Genomic DNA, 10,916 nt, shown 5'->3' on the forward strand with positions numbered 1-10,916 from the left:
TCCATGTAAAAAACCCGGAAGTGATGTCATGACATCACTTCTGGGAACTCAGCGCCAAATAAAAAAAACGGACAGCATTCAAAACAGCCAAACTTGGCGTTTTGAATGCTTTTCGGTGCCGAGGAGGGGTTTGGGGTCTTTTAGACCCCCAGATCCCTCCACAAGGAGTACCTTTACAAAAATGTAAAAAAAAACCTTTTTTTTACATGTCCGAAAATATCGGCAGATATCGGCCGATACCGATATCCGATGACCAAAAACGATATCGGTCGATCACTACTTTATATACTCACTTTCCTGCCAATTTCTGCTTGTGGGTACGTGGTATACTTGGCATCTGATTTTATATCATGATATTAAGAACTCACTTTTAAGATTTTCAAACTTGTATGTTTTAGTGTTGTTATAATAAATTTGATATTCTTCACTCATTTGGTGTCTTTACATTTTACTTTTTGAGGTGTGACAAACTCACTCAAGACAGGGGCTTTAGGAGGGGACTGCAGGCTAGCTTCTTGCCTATTTACTATGGGCCCTGGCTTGTGAGGGAACACATCTCTTTGTGGGGTGTATGCTGGGGGGACCCTTGGAGTAATGTTACTTTGGATTCAAGTCCACATCTCCCCAAGACACACAGACTCTGGGACTCTAGGCCTGGGATCCATGTTAAAGGCCTAGCTGCCTATTGCCAATAGGGGACTGCTCCACACATTCAGACTCATGGCAGATGCTAATGTCATCAGCTCAACCACCTGTCTTCCACACATTATTGATTGTTGTGATTAACTCACCTATTGTCTACAGTGGGGATGTGTTTACACTTATATTAATGCGTATTGTACTGCATGAGCTCGATGACAGCAAGTCTGCTAGTTAATTAACTCAAGTTAATTAAGTCACTGTCATCTATTAGTTGCTAGTGGGAAAGTAGAATACTGTTTGTGCTGGTTGTTCCTTAGATATGTTAATTATATTTCTGTACACAATTTCATCTGCATATGATAATGTAATCAGGCACCTGATCTGGTGGGGTATATATACGTTGTAAGTTTGTTCAATAAATTTTCCATATCTTATAAAAGCTAATCTCGGCTAGTTTTGTATGGGGGTGGCTAAAATATCTGATATCTATGTTCAAGACTGAAGGAAGCGGTATTCTGATGGAAGCCCACAAGCACATTGTGGGGTCACGGTTCTGTTACAGGAGGTATACTCAATATATTATTTTTTCTTTTGTCATGTTAGTAAGAGGGTGATACCTTCCAATGGCGTGATGTTTCTATAAACACCTCTCCCCTAAAATAGAGTTTACATTCCCCAATCTTGGAGACAGAACTGCCTACTAGTTCTCCACCCTTAATGCTGCATTCAGATTGCCACTGAGAGAATGCTGAAAGCTTCAGACCAGTCCAACACCAGTATGGAACTGTCACATACCTGTTCTGAGGCTGATTCGATGAGAGGTCTTCCCTTGTGACTAAGTGCCAAGAACCCTTAAAGGTGGGAACAGGTAGTGCTAGGCTCAAAGAATCACGGGTGATGTTAAGTCAGATCTGCTGAAAGCTGCTTGCAGCACAGCAGAAGTGGATAGCTGTCGGCTGGTCTGGCAGGACCTTCGTAGCCCCTGGAGATGTAGCAGAACCAGGGCACAGACCACAGGCAAGGTGGCACCTGAAGAAGAAGTAGGGTCAAGCTGACAGGACCGGCCTGAAGAAGCATAGTCAGGATGGGAGCCAGAGTTATACACAGGAAGGCAGGCCATGGAGTAGGCAGGTGCGTCGTCAAGAAGAGAGCCAAGGTCATTCACAGGGATCCAGTGGAGCAAGCAGAAGGATAGTAAAGAGCAAGCCAGGGTAATGCAAGGTAGAGCAAGAGAAGCAGATTCCTTAGAGCAAGCTGGGGTCAAAACCAGGGATTAGGCAGCAGGGAAGTCCAGAGGCAAGTCGGGTCGGTAACAGGTAATTTAAAGAGTACAGGAAACACAGGAACAAGAAATCCTGGTAGCTCAGGGGCTCTCAACTCCGGTCCTCAGGACCTACTAACCGGCCAGGTTTGCAAGATAACTGAAATACATCCAAGGTGATATAATTTGCTGCTCAGTGATTGCAGTACTCTAGTCTGCATCTCCCCAAGTTAATACTTAAAATCTGGCCTGTTAGTGGGTCCTGAGGACTGGAGTTGAGAACCACTGTGGTAGCTGAAGATCATCCAGCAAAGTGCAGCCACTGACCTTACACTGTATAAGGTGTTAGGCGCTAGTTCTGGCAGCAGACGTGTGTAAACGTGAGCCAGTGCAAACGTTCACGCTCATGCACACATTTCTGCACTAACGAGGAAGACCATGTAAAGTACTGGCAACTATGCCAGGTTTTTTCCTTAGCACATGCATATTTTTATAATTCTTTCTCCCTTTCAGGACATGCTTATGTTCATTCTTTTTAGCACCCTGGCAGGAACCCTCAGCCTAGATGTGATAAACAATGCAAACCGGGGAGGCGTATGGCTGGACTATGTCTGCTGCCCGAAACAATTTGATTCTCTTTAGTTAAACTAAAACAAATACAGCTGCCATCTGATTGGTTGATAATTCATACAATATAATTTTTTGGGGTCTTTAAAAACCAGTCCAGTGTCTAAAAGGAAATTGTTTTTTGCCCAAAACTACCAAGCAAATCCAGCAGCATTGGAATTTAGAATATTACTCTCAGTAGTTGCTACAGACATGTTTTTTTTTTTTTTTTTTATTGAAAAACTCTTTGAACATGCGGTCTAATAGACCTCCGCAAAACATTATGTAGCACCCTCACTGTTGCTAGTGTAGGTAACTTTAGTTTAGCTCCTCTGTAGGTAGAGGATCTGGGGTTCTTTTGTTTATGAGGCTGGGCAGTGCTTCAGAGGCTGTGGCTCTGTTACCTCCCCCTCTGGAATTCCCTGGATATTGTCAGAACATAGTGGGTAGGGGGACAGAGGCTGCAGTCTGAATATTTATGGAGTTCCCACCATTTCCTGGGGAGGCAAGCCCAGAAGGTGGGGAGACAACCCATAAATACCCAGAAGCCTGGCAGTCTGAGAGCAGAGTCCAGGGTCCAGCCATCTGGAGGTGATCCCTGTGCTGGGGGCTCTTACCCCCTGGGGCAAGAAGATAAAGAGAGAAGGAAAGGAAGCATCAGGACTTGACCCAATCTCAGTCACAGCTAAGCTTAGCTGTAGACCGCAAGCGAAGCCCCAATACAGCTTGTTCAGCAGAAAGCCCAGGGCAGCAGCCACTCTGGATCTTGGTAGGCCTTCAAAAAAAGGGACTGAGCGAGTACAAGCCAGCCATGCACCCAAGGAAGAGAGGACAGTGAAGTGCAATATGGCATATGTCTGGGACCAAGGGGAAGCTTAAGCGCAGAGAAAGTCACCCAGGAGCACCCTATCATATCTCTACTTTGGGCCTGGAGCAGTCAGGTGCCGTGCAATACAGCCAGGTGCTGTGTCTTGAATGTACTTTTGTTGCTTTGTTATTGCTGCACTACCACTCTCACCGTTGCAGCTCAGTTCTATAGTTTGGATTAGAGTGGACAGAGACATTAGCAGGTGCTCATTTGCTGTTCGGAGTTTACAATTCTTCATTTGTGGGTATGCCATGTATCCCAACCCTTATTCAAGTTCATCGTCCTCACAATAAATACCCTAAACTAAAAACCCTAGACTTTCTTCTTGAGCCATTTGCTGTGTGGAGAATTCCTTTTACCCTGCTGTGGGTGCTGTGTGTGTGGGGAGGGGGGAGGCCTGAATACCAGCAGCTCCTATGAGGGTAACACTACATGTACTACAACTATTATGACCTGAGTGATCCCAGGGGGGGCTTTCCTTTATTTTATATAATGAAGTAGTATCTGTGGATTGAATGCTTTATCTGTGTTTGTAGTAGGGATAGACTGATTATCGGTAATGCCGATATATCGGGGGCCGATATGCACTTTCCCCGATAAATCGGAATCAGCCCCTGAGGTTACCAATATTGCCGATATTTTGGGAAAGTGCTTGTACCGGAGTGATCCCTGCAGCTAGAGGCATCACCCCGGTACTGACGTCCATAAGTGATGGTCGGCTGTCTTCTAATGACAACCAATGGAGCTGAGAAGCCGCTCGGCTGTCATTACAAGGTGCAGGAGGGGACGTCTCCCCCCTCCCCCCCGCCTTCCGCAGCTCGCCCGGGTCTCCCATCCCACCAGGAGACCTGGGCATCCTACCTGCACGGCGGCCAAAGAGAAGACCCGTTTAAAGCTGCATTCGGCTCTGATCGGGTCTCCATGTAAAAAACCCGGACATCACTGTCATGACATCACTTCCGGGTACTCTGCGCCAATTAAAAAAAAAATGCGAGCATTCAAAACAAACTTGACATTTTGAATGCTTTTAAGTGCAGAGGACAGGTTTGAGGTCTTTTAGACTCCCCAGATCACTCCACCAGATTACCTGTGAAAAATAAAAAAAACTTAAAAATTTTTTTTTCAAATGTCCAAAAATATCGGCCAATATCGGCCGATACAGATATCTGATGACCAAAATGTCAGTATCGATATCGGCAATAAAAAAAACGATATTGGTCGATCACTAGTTTGCAGTGTTATGAGTTCATCAATAATGTTGAATATTGTGAAGTAGAATGCTGTGACTACCTGGGCGGTGATAGTCTGGGGCGGTGGAGCTCCCTGCAGCCGGCTTGTTGAACACAGTACGCCGACATCCTCCGAATGCTTGCAGTCGGTGACTCCCCAGCCATTGAACTCACATTCTACCAAAGAGGTCTCGACACCCGAGCAGCGGACGTTATCCATCCAGATGGGACCTACAAAACCCAAAAAAACACATTGCTTTAGAAATTGAAGCTTGTGCAACATGTTCAGACGTGACATTACTGAACCAACTGTAGATTTAGAAACAAAGAGATCACTGAATACTTTCTTAGTAATTATACAAATATTGTCCAAATTGGATTTCAGGTCTTATGAACACTTGAGTCTGCACCCAGGTCTGTCTGAATATGGTGATTAAGGGGTCCAACGTAGAGAAAGTCATCGGTGGAGTAAAAATATGACCAATCACTATTTGCTCAGCGCTGTACCCTTTGTACTTTAGACACATTCTGGTCTAAGTGCTACATATTGGCACCCATTTACGACACCATTAAGGATATGAGTCTCTTTACTGCACGGCATCCAGAGCCTACTAAAGGCAGAAGCATTCACATTTTAGAGCATAAGCCCTGAGGATCATGTAGCACCCACCTAGTCGGGATGCTAAATAAATTTAGTTTTTGGCTTCTGCTGTAATCAGAGGAGCAGTGATTGTTTGGTCTGGTCTGTTCAGGGCTTCACAGGCTGAGAGTTTGATTGCTTCCCCCTGTCCCTTAGGAAAGGAGAATTAAAATGACAAGCCTGAATATTGATCAGAGCCTAGAAAATCCCTGGGGAGGTGTTCCCAGTTGGGGGCTGGATGCCGTAAAATAGTCTGGAGCCCTGAAGAGATTGTCTTTCTTCCCCCTGTGAGGATGTATCTGTGAGCTAAGAGGAGGGGGGCTGCTTGCCCCTGGAGCCCTTTGGACTGGATGCAAGACCACTCTACAAGGGGCTGCACCTATGGATTGATATTGTGCCAAGATCCTATGAGTAGAGCCTCCTTTCTGTGCTAAAGTTACTTCATGGTCCCCAGAAGTGAACCTGTGGATTGTTCCACTCTATCTATATATGTGCTAAAGCCACTTCATGGTCCTCAGCTGTGAACCTATAGACTGTTCCACTCAATCTATACTTGTGCAAAAGCTACTTCATGGTCCCCAGCTGTGAACCCTATAGACTTCCACTCTATCTATACCCATTTTAAAGCTACTTCAAGGTCATCAGCTGTGAACCTATAGACTGTTCCACTCTATCTATACCTGTGCTAAAGCTACTCCATGGTCTCCAGCTGTGAACCTGTAGACTGTTTCATTCTACCTATACCTGTGCTAGAGATACTTCATGGTCCCCAGATATGAACCTATAGACTGTTCCATTCAACCTATACCTGCGCTAAAGCTACTTTCTGGTCCCCAGCTGTGAACCTATAGGCTGTTCCACTCTATCTATACATGTGTTGAAGCTACTTCATGGTCTCCAGCTGTGAGCCTACAGACTGTTCCACTTTACCTATACCTGTGCTAAAGCTACTTCATGGTCCCCAGTTTTGAACCTATAGACTGTTCCACTCTATCTATACCTGTGCTAAGCTACTTCATGGTCCCCAGCTGAGAACCTATAGACTGTTCCACTCTATCTATACATGTGTTAATGCTACTTCATGGTCCCCAGTTGTGAGCCTACAGACTGTTCCACTTTATCTATACCTGTGCTAAAGCTACTTCATGGTCCCCATCTGTGAACCTATAGACTGTTGCACTCTATCTATACCTGTGCTAAAGCTACTTTCTGGTCCCCAGCTATGAATCTATAGACCAGGGATCTTCAAACTACGGCCCTCCAGCTGTTGCAGAATTACACGTCCCATGTGGCATTGTAAAAATCTGACATTCACAGACATGACTAGGCATGATGGGAATTGTAGTTCCTGAACAACTGGAAGGCCATAGTTCAAAGACCCCTGCTATAGACTGTTCCACTCTATTGATACATATGTGAAAGCTACTTCATGGTCCCCAGCTGTGAACCTATAGACTGTTGCACTCTATGTATGCCTGTGCTAAAGCTTCTTCCTGGTCCCCAGCTGTTCACCTATAGACTTCCACTCTATCTATACTCATGCTAAAGATACCTCCTGGTCCCCAGCTGTGCGCCTTTAGACTTCCACTCTATCTATACCCGTGCTAAAGCTACTTCCTGGTCCCCAGCTGTGCACCTATAGACTGTTTCACTCTATCTTTGCCTGTTTCTAAAGCTACTTCCTGGTCCCCAGCTGTGTACCCATAGACTGTTCCACTCTATCTATACCTGTGCTAAAGCTACTTCATGGTGCCCAGTTGTGAACCCATAGACTGTTTCACTCTATCTATACCTGTGCTAAAGCTACTTCATGGTCCCCAGCTGTGAACCCATAGACTGTTCCACTCTATCTATACCTGTGCTAAATCTACTTCATGGTCCCCAGCTGTGAACCCATAGTTTGCTCTATTCTATCTATACCTGTGCTAAAGCTACTTCATGGTCCCCAGCTGTGAACCCATAGACTGTTCCACTCTATCTATACCTGTGCTAAAGCTACTTCATGGTCCCCAGCTGTGCACCTATAGACTTTCACTCTATCTATACCCGTGCTAAAGCTACTTCATGGTCCCCAGCTGTGTACCTATAGACTGTTCCACTCTTTCTATACCTGTGCTAAAGTTACTTCATGGTCCCGAGCTGTGAACCCATAGACTGCTCTACTCTATCTATATCTGGTCTCAACGCTACTTCATTGTTCCCAGCCCTCTAGCATAGCACAACATTCTAATCATCCTAACAAAATCATCTTCGCTGTAGAAAATCCAGCAGCTTTAGTTATATCAATTATTGTAGCCAGGCCTTGTCAATGGGCAATCAAACCAATCAGGAATTGAAAATTTGCCACAAAGTATCCTGCTGCCAACGACTGGAACCCGTCTACCGTATCTGTCACAGCGAATTCCGCTCACAGCCCAGCTGACATAACAGTAAACATTGGATGAGCGTCAAGTCTTCATAATTAGAGCCGAGCTTTGTTTGCAGCATTGATGAGGATAACCTTTTACCTTTAATTATCCTCCAATAAACACAAATCATGATCAGTTCCAGAAACATTTTGCACAATGTTGGTTCTTCTACAATTTACAATGACATATTTATATACAATCTTCATCAACTAATGAAGCTTGTGTGTAGAATGCTGGATGATTATGGCACGTGTTAGAAGTCAACATCCGCTACATGTGATATTAACGGAGAAAAGTGTAAGCATACAAAGGAGATAACACCTCTATGTACATTCCGTACCAAACACCTCCAACTGCCCGTACATTGCTTCCTAAAGTGGACCTATACTCTCTCATGCTACATGAACTCTGTTTAACCACTTGCCCGACCGCCAGCAGTACATATAATGCGGCAAGTCGACTCTGTCTCGCGAAACTACGTAACTGTACGTCGTATCGCGGAACCGCGCAGCCGGAGACGCGCACACGCGCCAACTGGCTACAGGTGCAGCCATTTAGCGGGACCAGCAGCCGCGATTGCCGCCAGGCACCTACGCTCACTCCCCATGGAGACACGGCACCCGTTGTAAACACGGCAGACCGCTGTTCTGTCAGTAATGAACACAGGGATCCTTTGTTCCTCCTATTTAGGACATCCCCCACACAATTAGAAAGCACCCCCTAGGGACACATTTAACCCTTTGATCGCTCCCGGTGTTAACCCCTTCCCTGCCAGTGTCATTATTACAGTAACAGTGCATATTTTTAGCACTGATTACTGTAGTAATGTCACTGGTCTCCCCAAATGTGTCAAAAATGTCAGTTAGGGGTCCGATCTGTCCGCCGCAATGTCACAGTCCCGCTAAAAATCGCTGATCGCCGCCATTACTAGTAAATAAAATTAAAAAATAAATAAAAATGACATAAATCTTTCCCCTAGTTTGTAGACGCGATAACTTTTGCGCAAACCAATCAATATACGCTTATTGGGATTTTTTTTTTACCAAAAATATGTAGCAGAATACAAATTGACCTAAAATGATAAAAACTATTTTATTTTTTTTTATTGGAAATGTTTTATAGCAGAAAGTGAAACGTTTTTTTTTTTTTTTTCAGAATTGTCGCTCATTTTTTATTTATAGCGCAAAAAATAAAAATCGCACAGGTGATCAAATACCACCAAAAGAAAGCTCTGTTTGTGGGGAAAAAAAGAACATCAATTTTATTTAGGTACAGCATTGCAGGACCACGCAATTGTCCGTTAACCGTTACCCCCTTTCTAACCAGGGCCTATTTTGCGATTCGGCACTGCGTGAATTCAACGGACAATTGCGCGGTCGTGCAATGCTGTACCCAAATTAAATTGATGTCCTTTTTTTTCCCACAAACAGAGCTTTCTTTTGGTGGTATTTGATCACCTGTGTGACTTTTACTTTTTGCGCTATAAACAAAAAAAGAGCGTAAATTTTGAAAAAATAACAATATTTTTCACATTTTTTTATATGAAATTCCCCAAAAAAATGTAAAAATCAAATTTTTTTAACTTTTTTGGCCAATTTGTTTTCTGCTACGTATGTTTGGTAAAAAAAGAAAATCGCAATAAGCGTATTTTGATTGGTTTGCGCAAAAGTTATTGCGTTTACTAACTAAGGGAAAGATTTATGTAATTTTTGGTGTTTTTTTTTTCTAACGAGTAATGGCGTCGATCTGCGATTTTTTTTGCGGGACTGCGACATTGCGGCGGACAGATCGGACCCTTGACTGACATTTTTGGGGTTACCGGTGACATTACTACAGTAATCAGTGCTATACATATGCACTGTTACTGTAAAAAATGACACTGGCAGGGAAGGGGTTAACTTTATTAGAGAGCAAGGGGTTAAGTGTGTCCCCGGAGGCGTGCTTCTAACTGTAAAGGGGTGTGGCTAGTGGTGTAAGAACAGAGACATACGATCCTACATAGCAGGACCGTGTGATCTCTGGTATTACACAGGGGAGAATGACAGGCGGCTGTGTTTACATTAGCCGCCTGCCTTTCTCCCTCTCCACGGGGAGATTGCGAGTGACCGGGGGACATCGGGTCCGCCGGTCACTCACGCGGACTGCTTAGGGAACGAGCGGGGGCGGGAGCACGCCTCCAACGGCGCACGCTCGCCCCCTAGAGCCTCACAGGCGAGCGACTTAGTACTACGTCACTTTGCCTGTGAGGGGCTGACCGCCGCAGTAAATAGTCGTGCGGCGGTCGGCAAGCGGTTAAAGTAACGCAGTGCCATATCACAAAGAATGGCCTGGTCATTAAGGGGGAAAGCCTCCCGATCCAGAAGTTGGGGGAGCGACTTGTGCTTTGGCACCAAAACCAGACCCTCTTTACCAACATGTCCATAGTGGAGAGGGATGCATTTTGAAGAATATTGTTACAATAATACCTTAGACTGCTTACTTGTGAAAGAGAGAAAGGAAATCAGTTTGTTTGTGGAGGATGCTTTTGCTTTCTAGATTACTTGTAACAGTCCAAGTGGTTTGCATTGCTCATATTTTATCACAAGAATAAATCTATATCAATAGTACGAAAAACAATTCTTTGCATTACCTTCCCCTTGTCCATACTTTGCACTGTGGGCCCAGTTCATGGCCATCTCAAAGCCCAGTTGCCTGCAGACCACATTTGCCACTTCCAGGTTGAAGTCATCATCGCACACAGTGCCCCATTTACCATTATACAGAACCTCCAGGCGACCTTCGTTGGGAACTCTCGATGTTCCAACCAATCGAAGCTGGATCTGAGGCGCTCCTGCTTGGAGTTGTTGGCAGCAGAAGTCTATTAGACATGATAGTGATCCAACAAATAAACACACAGCACGCTGGAAGATCTTCATGACTTTGTCCCACAGGGATTAATTGGCGGCTTATTTCTGTAAATATTCCTGATAAAAAAAAACAAAGAAAATAAATGGCTAGATGGGCAGGAGAAGTGCAATACATAGAGCTACAAGGTGACTATGCATGTTGTCATGGCCATCAAATAACTATAGTGATTACAGTGATCAGGGAAGTAAAAAACAGAGTTAGGGGCGCAATGCACAATGGTAAATGGTAAACTATCAGCAATATTGAAGGACCCCGACAGTAAGTTCCTGAGAACCTGACAACCCTGGTGACCTACAACAAAAATGACAGGTAGCACTCAGTGCCATCTTAAGAGCCTTATAGTCCCCCGGGCAAT

At 44.6% G+C, this 10,916-nt stretch overlaps 1 protein-coding gene across 1 annotated transcript in view; it reads right to left on the reverse strand.

Annotated features, from left to right (window-relative positions):
* The window catches only part of LOXL4 (lysyl oxidase like 4), a gene marked incomplete at its 5' end in the record, with an annotated part of 151,957 nt that extends 141,388 nt beyond the window's left edge, over window positions 1–10,569 (reverse strand). The window contains 2 exons of the mRNA XM_082268366.1: window positions 4,668–4,837; window positions 10,284–10,569. Coding sequence (XP_082124492.1) covers window positions 4,668–4,837; window positions 10,284–10,569 — 456 coding nt within the window. The remainder of the gene's footprint in view (window positions 1–4,667; window positions 4,838–10,283) is intronic.
* Between the last annotated feature and the right edge of the window lie 347 nt (window positions 10,570–10,916).

The sequence above is a fragment of the Pelophylax lessonae genome (assembly GCF_965119305.1).
Source record: "Pelophylax lessonae genome assembly, chromosome: 9".
Classification (NCBI taxonomy): domain Eukaryota; kingdom Metazoa; phylum Chordata; class Amphibia; order Anura; family Ranidae; genus Pelophylax; species Pelophylax lessonae.